This window comes from Eulemur rufifrons, chromosome 8 (genome assembly GCF_041146395.1).
Source record: "Eulemur rufifrons isolate Redbay chromosome 8, OSU_ERuf_1, whole genome shotgun sequence".
Taxonomy (NCBI): domain Eukaryota; kingdom Metazoa; phylum Chordata; class Mammalia; order Primates; family Lemuridae; genus Eulemur; species Eulemur rufifrons.
Genome location: NC_090990.1, coordinates 671,433 through 688,936, shown reverse-complemented (window position 1 = coordinate 688,936; position 17,504 = coordinate 671,433). Strand labels below are relative to the sequence as shown.

General features: G+C 57.3%; 1 protein-coding gene across 1 annotated transcript in view; it reads right to left on the bottom strand.

The window, feature by feature from the left end:
* Positions 1-17,504, bottom strand: part of PRDM16 (PR/SET domain 16) — a 212,621-nt gene that overhangs the window by 26,162 nt on the left and 168,955 nt on the right. Inside the window, exons 5-7 of the mRNA XM_069477528.1 lie at positions 17,217-17,351; positions 6,578-6,680; positions 536-749 (exon numbers count right to left, since the gene is read on the bottom strand). Of these exons, the coding sequence (XP_069333629.1) occupies positions 536-749; positions 6,578-6,680; positions 17,217-17,351 (452 nt within the window). The remainder of the gene's footprint in view (positions 1-535; positions 750-6,577; positions 6,681-17,216; positions 17,352-17,504) is intronic.

Genomic DNA, 17,504 nt, shown 5'->3' with positions numbered 1-17,504 from the left:
CGGCCGAGGAGCCCAGCTCTCCCGGGAGGGTGCACAGGTGCCCAAGCCCCCCCAGGCCCCAGGTCCACACTCCTGCCTGGCCTTGGGGTGGGGAGGGCCCGGTGGACCGGCTCCCGTCTGTGACGCTTCTGCTCTGACAGGTGGCTGCCACCCTGTGGGGACCAGGGGAGCCCTGGGTGACCCCTTCCCACTCCTGCCCACTATCTGAGAAGGAGCTGCTCTCGTGTCCAGAGAGTGAGGTCCTATCCCGGACCTTATTCCAGAAGTAGCTGGGTGCTTGGCAGCTGCAACTCCCAGGGTCTGGCCTGTGTTTTGCTCTGTTCTAGTTGTTTCCACAAAGCAGCCCTGACTATGCAGGACCACGGGCCAGAGGCATCTTGATCGGGTGACTCAGAGATCTTCCTGGGGGCCAGAGGACACCTGCTGAGTGAGCCGGGCACATTTCTCTGGAGCCCTGCCTGTCAGGGTGGGTGGGGCCGGGGACCCAGGGCCAGCCAGGGAGGGGGGAGGGGCGCGGGCACCCGCAGGGCGGCACCTGTACTTGTTTGGGAACATCCGCTCGCAGTCCTTGCACTCGTGGGACTGGCCGCCGCCGCCCCCGCTGCCCAGGCCCTCGGGCTTGAGCTCCTCCGCCAGGCCCTCGTAGAGTGCGGCCCCCACCGAGCCGCACGCGTACTTCTTGTGGCGCCGCAGGTCCACCTTGGACTGGAAGAGCTCGTCACACTCGTCACAGCGGAACGTGGGCTCCTCTGCAAGGGAGAGGACAAGGTGGTGGGCGTTCCTGCTCTGCCTCCCTCCCGCCCTTGTCCTGACCCCCCAGGGCTGCCCCCGGGCCTGCGGACCACAGGGACGAGCCCTGGGCAGTGCCCAAGGACATGATCAGGGCCTCATGGGGACACTGAGCTACACCCAGGCCCTGCCTTTGTCTCAGGCGGCCATGGCGGGCTGAGGGGGCCCCACACTTGGGAGTGTAGAAGGAAGCCCGGCCAAGTGCTTTGTTTATGAATTAGGAGAAAAAGGACGACTGAGCTCCAATGCATATAATAAATTATTGTCATCAAGGTCAAACAAATTAAAGGGGGGCAGCTATTATTACGTTTATGAGGCAGCATCCTGACCACGGTGCCAAGCCAAACAATCGGCCTGGAGCTGTCATCCTGGGGGGGGGGCCTCTGGGCCCATGCGGCCCCCTGCCTGCGCCACTGAACAGCAGCGTCCCACCCAGAGCGGCCCCCCCACAAGACCCTGTGTCCCACCTGGTCTGGAAAGAGAGCAGCTTTGCCCAGATGAACGGAACATGCATAGTGTGCTTCTGTGCACGTGTGGGCATGTGCACCAGTGTGTAAATGCATGTGTGCATCTATGTACGAGCGTGCAGCTATCTTGCACATGCAAATGTATCTGCATGAGCGTGCATACTGCCGCATATCTGCGTCCATGTTTGTGCATGTGTGTGAATGTGTGTGTCTGCGCACTTACACCTGTATCTGTGTGAGCGCGTGTGTACTCATGTGCATGTATATGACTGTGTGTGCGTGCTTCTGGATGTGCATACATGTATCAATGTTTGTATGCATTGGCATATTTCCACACTTGCACACGTGTGGCTTGTGTGTGCCTGTGTGCAAGTATGCCTGCATGTTTGGGTATAGCACATTTGTGTGTTCACATATGTGCATACTTTGCTCAAGTGAATGCACATGTGTTTCTGTGTACATGTGTGCACTTGTATGTTATATATGCATGTGTACATGCTATGTATTTATGTTTGTGTACATGGGTGGCTGTGTTTTTACATGCACATCTGTGCATGTGAATGTTATGCGTGTGAACATGCACACTGTGTGCACACGTGTTTGTATGTGCCAATGTGTGTGCAGCTGTGCATGCATGAATATGTGCACACGTTTGTGTGTGAACGTGTGTATGTTATGGGAGAATATCTGTACATGTGGTAATGTGCATTTTCTGTGTGAATGTGTTCGTGTGCGTTTGTGTGCACGTGTGAATGTGTGTTTGGGTGTGTGCCTGCCAGGACTGGCCTGGTGCCCAGCATGGAGAAGAGCCTGATTAACTTGGCCTGAACATTGGCAGAAAAGGCCTGAACCGTGGGTATAGAGGCTGGGAGGCAGGGCATGGGGGGCAGACGGAAAAGGGTGTCACCTGCTGTCCCTCTCCCCGTGTCAGAGGGACCATGGCAACCACGGATCATTTCAGAGTCCTAAGCAGAGGGTGGGCCACTTTGCAGCCTGGGCAGCACAGGCGTTACCAGGAAGCGTCACCTCCTTGGTGCCTGAAAGGTTCCTGTGCCCAAGAGCTGTTCTCCATATCTGGCCTGGGTCACACCCAGCACCCCTGACGGTGGGTGCTCAGAGCCCCCCAGCCCCACTCAAAGAGGCCCCAGGTGGAGACTCACACAGGGTCCCGGCTCTGATACGCTGAGGCCAAGCACACAGGATGACGCCACTTGGAAACCCGAACGCTGGCCAGATGTGACTCTCGGTCACGTCTTTGGACAGCGGTAAATATATGGAAGGGCTGCCAGGCGGAGAGGAGCCCTGGACATCTGTGTGTTTGGGGTCGACTGGGCAGGCACCACTGCTGGTCACAATGTACCAAACACCGTGATCTAATTATCAGCCGAGTCCAGGCGCCCTGGCCCTGCTCGCCGACCTGAGCCTCCGGAAAGCTCTCGTATGGGAGAAAACAAGACGCTGAAGGGAGAAAAGCGGCAGGACGCCCAGGACCTGTGGACCCCACACCCCAGCCCTGGCCTCCCGCCCTGGAAGGCCCCATGCAGACGTCTCCAAGGCCGCAGCGGAGCTGCCCAGACACCTGCCCGGCAAACCAAACCCCTCCGGGGCTGGACTCACCCTTGGGTGCCAGGAGGAACCTCCACGTGACACGTGGCACGGGGAGGACACGGGCAATAAACAAACACGCTATGAGTCTATGAAACGCTGCCCTTGAAATGTAACGCAAGCTGCAAACGCTTTTTAGGACGAGCGTCTACCAGGAAAACACGGAGTGGCCACGCTAACTCCCGAGGCTACTGGGAATGCCCGTGTGGCAGGCCCTGTCCTAGGAGCTCAGCAGGATTCACGCACGCAAGCCTTGCACCAGTGCAGGGGCACCCAGGTAGGCACTGCAGTGTTTGTATGCTGCTTCAGAGCAGGTAAACTGAGGCTGGGAGAGACTGATGAATTTGCACGAGGAAGAGGCAGAACAGTCAGTCTTGAGTCCCAACCATTTGGGGCCCCCGAAGCAAGGCGGGCAGGGCCCGATTTCCCACTGGGGGTTGCGAGAAAAGCAAGGTGAGAGAGCCCGCACGCGGGGTGCTCACCCTCAGCCCCTCCACAGCCCTTCCTTGTTTTGAGAAATTTGGATTTTCAGTAGGGAGCGAGTCCCGAGTGCTAAGAACACCATCTCAGGACGGAGCCAACCGCAGGCCCCTTAAAGCCACTCGTGGGCTTATTCCAACTCCCCGGGCTGCAAGGAGGCTGAGATGGGGCCTCCCACCAGCATCGTGGTTAAGTTAGAAATGCCAATTTTTGTTTTACTCTCTCTGGACCCAACGAAGAACAATCATAGAAGTTGGAATTTGGAAACAAAGACAAGAAGAAATGCCAGCCCCACCCACACAACCACTGACTGACCAACTCATTTTCCCAGTTCTCATTTAGAATTTGGACTTAAAATGAAAATTTTTGGATTTCAAACGAGAAGTCAGTCTGATTTTCACTCCGACGGCATGCGAGGGTGCCCTGGAGGTGATGGAACCGACTCTGGTGACGAACGTGGCCCCCTCTCCTCTGCCCCTTCACTGCACGGACTCAAGCGTGCCCCCGGCAAAGGACAGAGCTGAGGACGGAGGACAGGCCAGTGGCGAGCGGTGTGGACGTGTCTCCCCAGTGTCCTCCAGGCAGGTAGGCCGCCCTGAACACAGCCCGGGGCCACGGGAGCGGGCGGGAAGGGCGGGCACAGCCCATGGCATTTGCGTTTTCCCAGCACAGGAAATTTCTGTTGTAAAGAAATACTGACAGAATCTGCTGTGTCGCAACATGGAACTGCGTCCTAGCGCACTGTCCCTGTCCCTCACGCCTGCACAGAGCGCACTCACCGCACCCTCTCCACCTCCCTTGCAGAGAGGAAAAGCAAGTCATTCCGAACCTTTCTAAAAAGCAAAGCACATTTGGATGGAAACGATTTTCTTCGTTTTCTCCCAAGAGCGAGAAGTTCTCTCGCAAGAGAACTCTTCCCCCCTCTCCATTGTAGCGTAAACACAAAATCCGTCGCCAGGAGGGATCTGAACGTGGCTTCCCTCCGGTCCGCATCTCTTGGGCGAGAGTTGGCCTTGCGTTTCTTTGCAGAGCTGCGGCCACATGCTCTGCTCTGCTCTGCCCCGTGGGCTGGCAGCAGGCTCTTGTGTCGTCCGCCATACCTGGGCACAGTCCCCGGCCAAGCACAAAAACCAGTGGCTGGAAACCAACCCTCCACACCGGAGTCTGGCCAGGGGCGCGGGCTGGGGCTCTCGCTCTGCCTCCTGCCTGCAGCCAACTCAAGCCACACGGCGCGGCCAGCCGCGGTTGTCAGACCTGTGCCTCTCCTGTCTGTCTCGAGTTGCATCAGCAACTTTCAGGGCAGAGCAGGAACGTAACAGAAAAATACATCAGTGCCTAATGGCCCGGGAGAGCTGAGGGGTTTGCAATTATGTGGCATCTGCATGCTAATCTCCCAGACTGGAGGCTCAACAGAGCCCAAGAGCCTGCTCCAAATCCCTGCCGTGATAAGGGGCTGGCTCCATTCGGCTGGGGTCTGGATAAAAGATTTTTATGATAATTATCTTAGTGAGGAACATTTTTGCATTTTCTTTCTGTGCGATTCAGAGTTTAACTGGGGGGTGGGGGAGCGGCTGCCGTGGAGGCATGATCTTGACAGAAAAGGGCAGGAAAAGTCAAATGTTTGATGATGGACTATTATGTGTAGAAAGCAATTAGCCCGCAAACGTCTGATAGATTATCAGGAAAATGTAGACTTAGGTTATTTAATATCAAGGGTTGGAGCAGGGTGGCGAGCAGGAATTGAGATTTTATTTAAAAAAAAAAAAAAAAACCTTTTGGAAGAAAGAAATTTCATTACACAAATGAAATTCCATGGTCAAGCACTCTCCGCGAGCCGGGCAGATTTGTCTTTGGCGCTCTCCCGGGTTATCCAAGACGCACGGGTCTTTTCAACAATTATTTTAAGGAAAATGAGACCTCGCCCCCCCCTGCTGCCCAGATCTCGGCAATTTATTTTTCTTTTCTCAACGGCCTAATTAAAACCAAACTTCAGAGGAGAGTACAGATAGGAGCCGGCTCATGAAACTGTCCTTCTGCGGCGATTTCCTGTCGGACGGCTCAGGGACGTGAAGTGCGGTCGCAGGAAGGAAGGACCCTGACTCTGGGCCACACCAGGCAACCAAAAAGGTCAATTAAGGCAGAGTTCCTGCGTCTGGTCTCAGCCTCCCTGCTAATGCCAGGGCCGGCTTCCTGGCCGAGGCAACGCCACTCCTTCCCCGTGAAATGAGACTGGGTCCTCGGGGGAACGTGCAGTGAGTGATCGTGAGTCTTGGCGTGCCGGCAAGACGGCAGGGGCACGAAGGAAAACTCCGCCCTCCCGCCTTCCTCCAGCACGAGCAGGAGTCACCAGCGCGGAAACCGCTGGAAGGGGAGGCCGCTGCTCTGCTCACGCGGGGCGCTCGTCCAAAGAAGAGAAGCTGGACGTGACCCCTGCAGCCACCTGCTCAGCGGGGCTCAGTCCTGCACGGCCCACGGAGCCTTCCGGTCCACAGGGTGGGGGGAGGGAAATAAGTCTTTATCTCAGAGAAGCTGTGAGGCCGCACTGTTCCCCGCACCCTCTCAGTGTGCTTGGTGTAGAGCGACCCACCGGCCACACCCTGCTCAGCAGACACCGCGACAGAAACCAGGAGGAAGGGACATGGCGAAGGCTCCGCGCAGCCCCGTGCGGAAGAACTTGGTGACTGTCCACCACCACGAGACCCGCCCCAGCTCCCACGTTTTCCCTCCTGCCGAGTAAACGTCCAACATTGCTCCTGGACTGCGATCTCCAGATGCACTTCGCTTCAAAAGATATATATGCCATCGCCTTCCTCTTAAATAAAACTGAAACTTCTCACACCACGGAGAGGTCGGGGCGGTCGGAAACGCCTCCAAGCTACAAAACTGATTTCGTGCCTTTCATTTGTTGGTTTAAGTACCGGGAAGAGCAAAGTATGCTGCAGCTGATAACAATATAGCTTTAAAATAATTCACCTCGGATTCTAACACCGCAGAGACGTAATTCAACATGGTATCGCTTCACCTCCTTGCCAGAAACCCTTCTTAAATTCAGGGTAAAACTCCTACGCCCCGAGGAGGGAGAGAGGAGGCCTGTAGGTGGAGGTGCCCAGGGCTGCTTTTCCTGCTGCGAAGCCCCGGCACAGCCACCGGCTACAAACAGGCACGAAGCGGTGGGAGCCCCTGGGTCCCCCCGGGTGGGGCGGGGGCTCCCCGGGCTGCGCGTGGGAGGGGCTTACCGTCCAGACCGGGCGGCACGGCGCCCAGCGGGTAGACGCCGTCCTTCACGTGCACCAGCAGCTCCTCGCCCGGCTCGACGTCCTTAATGACTTTATAGTAAATCTAGAGGGAGAGACCAGAGGGAGAGGTGAGCGCTGCTGTTCGCCGGTGCCCGCGGAGGGTCTCTCTGCGCACACCCAGCCCTGCGCGCCCACCCCCGACCTGTCTTCTGACTGCCGCTAAGAGGGTCCCCTCTGGCACTTCTGCAGAATGTGCTCAAAAGGAACGGAGTCCCTTTTAAATTTATTTTATCCAGTTTTGGAATTTCATAAAGGGGGTGCGACATTAAATAGGTGAGGGTCCCCATCAAAGTTCCCAACCAGGGAGTGTCCCGGGGGACACTCAGCAGGAGCCGCTCTGTCTTCAGCAGTGCAGCCGGGTCGGCGCTCGAGTTTCCTTCCCTAAGGTTTGTGTGAGTGAGACACTCCGCTGCCGGGCTGGGCGGCCGTGGGGGGAGCTTGGCGTGTAGAGTGAATTTGGTTGTTTCTGAAAGTGGCGAGAGCCGGGCCCTGGCGGTGGGTCGGGTCACAGGGCAGGGAAGTGGGGGGCAGGGGTGAGTGCCTGCTGCAGGCTTGCTGCCCGGCAGCCGAACCCCGAGGCCAGGGTCTGAGATGGGGACACCCTGAGAACGGACAGGCTCGGGGTACATTCTTCAGTCTGGAGTGAAACCTGGGGTCGAAGGGCACTGCACTGGGGGTGTCCAGCTCTGAGCAGCACTGCTCTGAGCCATGTCAGCTGTAGCGTGCCAACGTGTCTCCTGAAACAAGAAAGTCACCCTGGGGTTGTTGACGTGGGGTCCAGGGGAAGAAAACGACAGCTCAGGAAGGGGAGGCCGGGCCGTCTGGGGCAGTTCAGGAAGGGGAGCCCTAGGAAGGGTGTCTTGGGTCTGGAGCTGCTGGACGGGGGGGAGCATTTCTCTCAGGGCGATCGCTACCCACCCCGGCACATGAGTGTCTGACTGCATGCTGACGACAGTGGCCACAGAGCTGCCAGGAACGCAAGGGTCTGGCCAGAGGACTGGCTGGGAGGCCACAGGGACCCGGGAGGAGCACACCTGCCCCTGGGAGGCCTGGAGCTCGGGCTCCTGCAAGGAAAAGGGCTGGTCTAGACTCAGAAAGGGGAGGCTCCCAGGGACTGAGGGCAGGTGGCCGTCCTTGCTGTGGGCGACACTCCCGTCCCCACTGGCCAGCCCGTGTCAGGCCAGGCTCCCTCGAGGCCGGCCCTGGCTCTCCAGAGACGAGCTCAGCACGCTGCCTCCCCCTCCCCAACGCTGTGGGCTCCATCATAAACCGCCACTTCCGGCTAACTCCAGGGTGGCACCAACACACTCACAAAAGGACACGCAGAAGCCGTGACATCTGACATCACATAGCAGAAACACACACGCATGCACTATCTTGCTGGTGAGTGAAGTTCCCTCATTCCCTCGGGAATGGGTAGCAGTTATTTTATTTGGCAATTATTCTCAAGCAAGTTGCTAAAATAATGAGGAGGTTTGAAAATGGAGAGTAGCAACTGGACCTTGTTAACGTCCCCAACTAGACCCATCGTGATTAAGGCTCCAGTTTTGTGCCATCATATCTAAAAAGTCACACAGTGGCTCCCACCCTGGCTGGCCCAGCATCCTCTGGACAGGCTGCCTGGTGGCTGGGGGTGGGGGCGGCCACTTCCATGCTCCTGCGAGGGCCACCCCCTCCACTCCAGCTGCAAGGCCACCTGCTCCCTTCCCCCACCCCTTCTGGGGCAGCCGGACCTCCTGGGTTCCCACCGGCTCCTAGGGGCGCCCAGCCTCCCGGGGACCCTCCTCTGAGGACCCCACACGCCCCCAGTTCTGCCCCTAGGCTCGGCTCACCAGGGCCCCCAGGGACCCCCTGACCCCGGGGCTCTGAGGGCGCCCAGCCCCCCTCCCCTTTGAGGGCCTCGGGGAATCCAGAGACCCCTCACCCCATCTCTGCCCCTCTCCTCTCCGAGGGCGGCCCGACCTCCTGCTCCGCCCGCGGGTTCCTCGGCCCCCGGGCCAGGGGAAGGTCCCCCGTGTGCGGAGCGCGTCCCAGGAGGCGGGAGGGTCCCGCGCGCACAGCCGCGAGCACCCACCTCCCCGGCGGGACCCCAGAAGGAGGGCGCCGCCGGGCGCTCCCAGGACACAGGCGGCGGCAGCGCCGTGGCAGTTGGGACTTTGAAACGCAGGCGGAATTAATCGCTGTTAGTGCTGCTCGCGGTCGCGGTCGGGGAGGGGTCGGGGCTCCCCGACCTGCCGCCACCTGAACGGGGACGGACGGAGGGAAACAGGAGTCGCGCAAACGTCCCCAAACCCGGCCGCCCCGCCTGTGCGACGGCGGGAGGCGCACACAAAAGCTGCCGCCTTTACGACCGTCCCAAGTGGCACAAAAGGCCAGATCAGCCAGACGCGGGGCCGCGCTGTTCCCGGTCGGTTCCTGGTCCGCGGGCGGGGGACTTCCCGGGACAAAGGCCGCGGTAGGAACCTGGCGTCTGCGCGCGCTCCGGGCGCCGCAATCGCGCGTTTGCCGCACCGCGCGCCCTTCCGCAGGGCCCGTGCGTGCTGTTGGCGCAGCCCCTTAAAAACTCCCGCAGCCGGTTCCTAATCCCTCGCTGCGCGGGCCAGGTGGCTTCACGGGTAGACTGAGGCCGGCATTTTCACAAGAGGAAAAACGAACCCGGAGTCTGCCACCCTCCAGCCCCCAACAGCTGCCTTAGGGACGGGCACGTGGCCGCAGGGAAGGAGAAAGAACCGTATGTTTAAGTGACAGCATCTAAGTGTGCCTGTTCCTAAACAGTAGCGGGCCCCACTATTTATTTAAGCCCCGCCTGAGTGCTGGAGTCCTGTTGCCCGAGCCAGGCTGGAATTTTCTCCTCCGTTCGGGCGCTGAGGGTGGGGAGCCGGCTCAACAGCAGCTGAGTTTACTAGCCCAATAAACCTGCTCTAAACAGCTTTAAAAAATAATGATGCCAAACAGACTTGGTCTGAAGTTAAGTCCTTGTTTCAACACTCCAGGTTCTCTTTGTGACAACAATGACTTTATTGAACGCGGGTGAACGGCGCCAGAAACAGGTCGTCGGGATCATAGCTGTGTTCAGTGTGACCCTGCCTATTTTCTCCCGGTTTTACCGCTTTCCAGACACAAAGGGGCGGCCGGCGTAGGTAAACCCAGCACTGGAGGAGCAAGTGGCCGCGTTCCCCACAACAGGGGGAGAAATTGCTGGAAAAAGCTGGAGGCAGCTCAGGCCCCGTTCGTTCAGAACAAGCCTCTTACGAAAATGAGCGTCATTTCCCCCGACAATATTCTCTAAGACAAAGAAATGTTTCACATTTACAACGGGCGTCAGCTTTTGCATACTGTCCCCTTACAGTGTCTTAAGCATTTTTTAAAATGTCAAATCAATTCAAAGGACAGATACTACTTTTGAATGTGAAGACTTAAATTCCACAATTTCCAATCCTACTTAATCTTAAAATTTCAAAACTTAAATAGATGAACAACTCCATCCAGATTATACCGGGTAGAAATGAGTAGATCGTGGATAGAACACAAGCTGCAGATGCTGCTTTCTCCTCCCTGGAATAAATAAGTCTTTTTCAATTAAGTGAACTGTAGGCTACTTTCTCTTTTCTTTTCTTTGACGACTGTAAGAAACTTTTAAAGGAACTTTGAATAAAAGAGGTGAAATCTCTTTCAGTGTATTTCTCTTTAGAAAAAAAATTCCATCTCTCACCGTCCTGGGTTTCAGAATTGAGTCGTGCAGTCTCTGGTGCGGCGCGTGAGGCTTTTCTCACAACAGACTTGCAGGCAGCGAGTGGAATTTGAATTCCTTTAAAACTAAAAAGCAAATTCACCTAGTGACCCCGTCTGCCCTTCACCTGTCCTTCTGGGAGAGGACGTTGCACGGAGGGTACCTGGGCGTGTTTTCGTTTGTCTCTCGGGGACCTCCGAAGAAGCAGCTGCTGCCTCAGACATCCCGGACTTTGGTCTCACCGAGTAGCTCAGCTTGTGGCTGCCCCAGACTCTGAGTCATCTCCCTCTAGGAAGGGGCTGTTGACACCCAGGGCCCTGGGCTGAGGGGCTGAGCATTTGGTGTTTAAAAAACAACCGTGGACGTGCCCCGAGGGCCAGCGGGGACAGCGCGGGCAGCACGCGGGACTCTGGCAGAGCTCCCGGTTCTCCTCGCCCTGCGCCTGCCTCGGGCCTGGTTTTGGGTTCTCTTTCTCAGCTCTGAGCAGGAGCGAGGACACAGCGGTGCTGGGCTCAGCACCCTGGGCAGGCTCCGGGGACATGCAGACAGTCCTTCCTCTAGTGGAGGGAGGAAAGGACACGCTGGGGTCCCGGGCTTTGCCACGTTCCTCTCTTCCCACGCGTTGCTGAGGCAGTTTCATTTGTGCCTAAGTCTTTATCATCTTGTTACTAGCTGTGGTCACCTTTCCAGCAGCTCAAACATTAATAAAACAAAACAAAACTCTATATATTTGTCTCTTTCTCATTTGTCCAGTTTGGATCTGGATTATAGAGATATCAATTATTAGTCCGCAGTTACACTATCTTCATCATTGTTAAATAACTTTTCCTAAGAAAGTGTTGCATTGGATTCAGAAGGAAAAGAACGACTGTAGATTCCGACCAACGACTAGCACAGGTATCTGATGGCGCAACTGCGTCTAAGCTTCATTCCTCACCAAGAGGAGGATCATTTGGCTCCAAAGAGGCCCATGGGATGTGACAGTTTTCTGAATCAAAACAAACTGGATACATTTCAGACGTCTTTTTCACACCGGTTAGGAATTGCTAAAAGGGATCCCCTGCCCTCACCCTTCCCATCGTAAGACGGAAAATGGTCTCTCATTGTCGGAGGCTACCGTTTGAACCGACCAAATCACAAATTTATGATTTCTAATTTTAAAACTTGTGGGAGATAAAAGCGAAGGGAATAAGGAAATGTCGGGTGGGGCAGAGCAGGACGACGGATGCTGGGTGCCCTCTGTTCAGAATCCCCTCCCTGGCAGGTCCCACGCCTACGAGGAAACGGGGACTCGGGTCGGGGCCGGGGAAACGAAAGCAGGAGAACGGCCTCACCGCAGGCTGTGCTCTGGCCCGGGCAGCACCAGGTTTTCATCAAGAACAAGTGCTGGCTCTCCTCGCCACGGGGCTGCCTGGCTATCAGTTGGCTAATCTCCTACCAAATGCCTCCGGGGAACTCGCTCCGAGGAGGGGCTCCCCTGCTCCACTTGGCCTGGCATCCTAGCCCCTCTGCTCCGCCCGAGAAATGTGCCGGGTGCTGGGCTTTCCTGACGCCCGGCCAGCAGACAGAGTGGGCTGCTTTTCTCGACTAGAGGCGCTGCCGGTAGTCAAGGGGTCCGAAGCCCCGAGTCGTGCTCCCCAGTATGCCTGTGACCCCAGCCCCACCTCCCAGCAGCCTCAGCCCACTGGCCAGTTGACAGCCCCCCGCCAACATTCTCCAGGCGACGGGAGAAAGAGAAAGGAAGCTGCGAGTGAATCGGCCTCTCCCCGCCTCCTGCTTCCTCCTGTGGGCACTTCACTTCCAAGTTCTTGTTTTGGTTCTTAACATGAAAACAAATTCAGGAACAGACCCTGTCTCTGTCTCCTGAAACATTTCAAACCAACTCATTTGCTCATAATTGCAGGAGAAAGAGCCACCCAGGGGTGACCTGAACGTGTTGCCTTTTCCAAAAAGGGAAAGAGTCGTCACGGGGGGGGGGGGGGTCGGGGAGGGGCCGTGCGCCCGAAGTGCCCGGAGACACCTGTGGGCGCTTCCTCTGCCCTCTGCTCGGTGCTAAGAGGAAGCACCCTGTGGTGAGCTGGACACGCTCGGCTGTCAAATGAGGCTCTAGGGCTGCGATCGGACCACCCCCAACATCCCGGGGGAAAGGTGTTGGTCTTGGTCTCCCCAGCGACTGCTTGGAGGTTTGGTTCCAGTCAGCCTGGCTGCCCCAAAGCCCGGCATGCCCCTGGCTGTGGCCTGTGGCCTCTGTGCACACAGAAAAACCACAAGTCACCTTTCAGGCCACGGGGCCGGGCCCAGGAGGAAACGCAGGGCCCCGTGTGGCCTCCACTGCTGCTGGGCTGCCTGACCCAGAGCCGCAAGGAAGGGGCAGAGGAGTGCTTCCCAGGGCCAAGGGCCAGAGTGACGGGACAGGTCACTTCTCACGAAGTCTCCTGGGGCTGGGGCCCCCCAGAGCCATAGGCACCGGGAGCGGGAGTCTTGTCACCTAAATTAGGACCTGCAGGTGGCTGGTGAGCACATCTCTGCAGCCCCGTGGCCATGGTGATGCACGAGACTGAGAGAAGATGGCTCAGCCCCTGTGGACCTGAGCCGGAGAGGGGCAGGAGCCTGGGCCAGCCCTGCCTGGAAGGGAGGGGCGCCAACCTCTCCCCCAGCCACCTGCATCCCAAGGCCAAGGCACCAGGAGGTGCTGGCTGGCTTGAAGGAGTCTTGGGGGAGACGAAGGGCAGTTGCCAAGCTTTCCAAGCCCGGGGACTCACTGTTCTCATGTTGCTGTCCCCCCAGCCCAGCCCAAGTCGCTGCACAGGAGCACATCAGCCGACCTGCTGTCCCAAGGCAGTCTCAGCCACGTCAGGTGAGGCTGGGCAGGGGCATCCGAGTGGGCTCCGGAGGAGAGTGAGCCCTGGCCAGGTGGTCCACTTAGACCTGCGGGTGCTGCACTGCCCGGTTCGGTGGGCTCCCTGGAGTGCTCCAAGGATGAGCTAGTGAGCCCTTAGCTGCATGGCATCCTGCGGGACGTGGGGGTGGCCCCTGCTCCCAGAGCCTGTCGGCATGCGTGACACCCTGCGGGCAGCAAAGGCCAGGGGGGGCCTGGGAGGGGCCGAGGGAGACACGACTCCCCGATCTCCACTGTGCCATGTGTGGGTCTCTTCCAGGGACGCGGGACCATCCAGGAGGCTCCTGAGTCTGCACGAGTCCTGACGGCCCGCCCGGGTCCCCAGTCCGCACGCCGGCCCGAGTGTGCAGCTCAGAGCTGCCCCTCTCCTCCGCCTGTTAGGAGGGCTCATCTCCCTTGTGAGGCTGTGGCTTCCAGAACTTCCTCTTTAGGATGCGGAGACCCTCTTCTGCCCCCGTCTCTTCTCTCTTCTGAAAATCGGGATAAGTTCATGTGTCTTGAACCTCAAACGACGCTCATGCTTGTCCGACCTCAGCGCGCTGCCCGCAGAACTCCGTTTGGCACACTCCACGGGGTTGCGTGCACGCTCAGAGGCGGTTTCCTCGCCTTCGATGTGCGTGCTGCACTGGAGGGGGTGCGTGCGCTCGGGGGACACAAAGGGAGAGGCTGCTCACGCGTGTGTGCGCGTGAGTGCATGTGTTCATAAGTGCCGGGCAATCCTGGCAGAACGCTTGGCATTGCGGAAACCTGAGAAACCTCATTGACATCATACAGCGTTTCCTTCTCAAAGAGAGGCCTGTCTTCAAAAATCTTTGTTTTATTGTTAATATTTCAGGGACATTTTTATTTCAGCTCCATACAGGGTCAAAATAGGTTGCTTTGCCAGAACCCGCGTCTCCATGGCCAGGCCCGGGACTGAGGCTGCGTGGCCGTCCCGCCGAGAGAGCATTTAAAAAGTAGATCGAAGTCTATTATGTGCCTTTCAAAGACGTATTTCTAAAAGTCGTTGCATTTAACCAACAAGTATTTATTGAGAGTCTACGGGTTTCTGAAAGCAGTTTTTTTCATATTATTATTAGAATTTAAATCTTATTATTCAAGGGGAAATACATCTCACAAATTGTTCATTTTCCTTTGATAACTGAAATTCAAAGTTGAGATTTCAGGACAAGGCGCTCAGTGCCCGACGACTTCTCTGCCGCTGCCCTGCCTGTGCCCGAGGGGCCAGTTTCCCCCGGCCCTGGTGGGTTCCCACTTTCCTGGGCATTTCGGGGCCACTGCTGTGTGGATTACCACGTTCAGGGGCGCACCCTTGGGGGGCGTTGGCGGGAATGTTGGTTGCCCTGTGACGCCTGCTGTCACCTGCTACGGTATGACGGAGCCCCCGGGGGCAGAGGGCTCCTATCCCTCAGAGGGGAAGGGTCTCGACACAGGGCTGAGGGGGTGGGAAACACACCACCACGTGGAGAAGTTTCTCTCTGCTTTGGGCCGTTTTGGGGTTGCATTTGTTTAAATGTGTGTTCCAAATTCCCTCTGCATTGTGGCTTTGATTCAGTCCCCAGGCCCAAAGCAGGAGCGTTAATCCCGTGAGGCAGTGCTGGAGAGAAGTGTCTGGCAGGTGAGGGGTCCCGGGTTTAGGTAACAGAGCCAGCTGCGTTCTGCACTCCAGGACGGAGCTGCGGAATGAGTCGTGGTGGGGCTGAATTCGGCGGAATTGATACAGGTTACAGATCACTGTTCCGCCCGGGCAGAAAGCACTTCTGCCCCTGTCCCTGACCGTGGACAGGCAGCGGCTGCGAGGCCATCGATTCCACTTGGACCATGTGTGGCTCACAGAAAAGCCTCCCCAGGCCGGGCGTGGTGGCTCATGCCTGTAATCCTAGCACTCTGGGAGGCCGAGGTGGGCGGATCATTTGAGCTCAGGAGTTTGAGACCAGCCTGAGCAAGAGCGAGACCCCATCTCTACTAAAAATAGAAAGAAATTATATCGACAGCTAAAAATATATATAGAAAAAATTAGCCGGGCATGGTGGTGCATGCCTGTAGTCCCAGCTACTCGGGAGGCTGAGACAGGAGGATCCCTTGAGCTCAGGAGTTTGAGGTTGCTGTGAGCTAGGCTGACGCCATGGCACTCACTCTAGCCTGGGCAACAGAGAGAGACTCTGTCTCAAAAAAAAAAAAAAAAAAAAAGAAAAGCCTCCCTGAAATAGTACTAGTACAATAAAGATTTTTAAAAGACAGGCATCTCTTTGAGAAGATGACACAGCTGTTTGTTTTTAAAAAGCTAGACACATTAAAGACACCTACCTTACTGCTTAAGTTTAGTTCGAATGTTCTAATAAACATTTATTTCTTACATTAAAACAATCTGGATTCTTCATTACTCTTGTCTATACCCCACAAAAGCACAGCCCTGGCCCAGCCCCCACAGACGGGGACGCAGGCTCCCTGCAGCCCGGAGCTCAGGCCGGGTGGGACGGACGCCTTCCTACGCCTAAGTCTAACTCTCCTTCACTCAGATTTCACTTTCGTCTGCAAGAAAGGAAAGGTTTTTTTTTTCCTTTAAGTTTTGTTCTAATGTTTATGATCATTCTTTTGCTTTATTTCTTTTCCTTTTCATTTTCCTTTTGCAATCAGAAAAAGTTATTTTCAAAATGTTTTGTTTAACTGAAAGCCATCCAAGTCCTGGCAGCAGAGGCCGATGCGTGCCCCCATCTGGAACCAGCCTGCGTCCCGCAGAGCGACTGCTTGGTCCGGACTCAGCCCCGGGCCGGAGACGGGCAGACGAGCGAATGCGAGAGCCCCCGGCAGCGGCCCTGGCTCGGGCCTCCCTGGCGCTTGTTCTCTGAATTTCTTACGCAAAGTTATTTCTCTCAAGTCAAGAGCCTTGGAACCACTTTTAACAGTTTGCACAGGCTATGTCGGAACGTGCGCTTTGTCATGTGGTCTTCGCAAGCATTTTCAAAGCAATGGAACCTCTTTTTTTGCAAATGAAATCTCACGTGTACCCCCTAGATAGTATGGGCAAAAGCAACCGCTCTGATGGAGGGGATCGGGGCTGGAGGCACCCCAGAGGAACCCAGGATGACAACCGCTGCCTGGGCGTAGTTTCCAGGGGCCACTTGTAAACTTGCAATTCGGGAAATCAAAGAAGCAGCCACCTGCACCAGGGTCACGTTGCCGTCTGGAGTCAGAAGAAACTCCTCACCTCTCTCCCGATCCGCGTGTGGGCCTGGCCGTCTGTCCGGGCGTGACATGGACAAGCCACAGAGCTCTACAAGTGAGCTTAAGGGGGTCCTTGCCCCTGCGGTGGCTGGGAACAAACTGAAGGTGTCCCTCGGCCCTGGTGGGGCCGGGCCCAAGCCAGGACCACGCAGCTCAAGATGATTGTCAGTTTGGACTTTGTGCCACAAAAAGGCCAGTGCCCTTCACCACTGGTCAGGCCGTGGCGGCAATGCCTGGGGGCTCCGGGCGGCGGGGGACTCGCCTCAGCCCGGCCTGGCCACGGACGCAGCCGAGCAGCTTCTGGTCGGCCAGCGCCGACCATGCCGGGGAACTTGGCTCAGCAGGGCCATACAGACGTGATTCTCGCGTTAGCGGTTTCTGCTCCGCCGCTCCCGTGTCTGATGGGCAGCGGCACTTGCAGGGGACGTGGGCCCCTGTGGGCTGGGATTCTGCCCACGCCGTCCGCCCTGCTTCACCCAAACCACCGTTTTTCGGCTCTCACGCCGCGTCAGCCTCTGCAAGGGCTCTGACCAAGGCTGCGCCGAGCATTCGCGGGACGGGCAGCTCCCCAGCGCTGGCCCAGCACCAAACGGCAGGGCGAGGCTTGGCCGGCGTCCCTGGCAGCGGCTCAGCCACCCCTCACCACGGCACCTCCATCAATCTTGGTGCCGCGTCCGCAAGGACAATTCCGAGGGGGAACCCCCCGTGCACAGGCCCGGACCTACCTGCTCATTGATCTGACACATGGTGAGGTTTTGGTCGTCACAGGAACAGGCCACTCGGATGTACTTGAGCCAGCTGCCGGGGCCCGCCTGGGTAGCATCCACGCAGAACTTCTCACTCCCCAGGTCTTCAGAGATCTGCCCGGACAGAAAGAAACCAAGGGTCAGCGGTGCTCTGTGTGCTAGAGTCTCCACACTGCGTTCCCCAGCAGAACCCTGGCCGTGTGGGCTCCGGGAGGAAGGCAGTCGCATCTGCAGCTCAGCCCCCTCCCACCCGGACCTCCCCGGCCC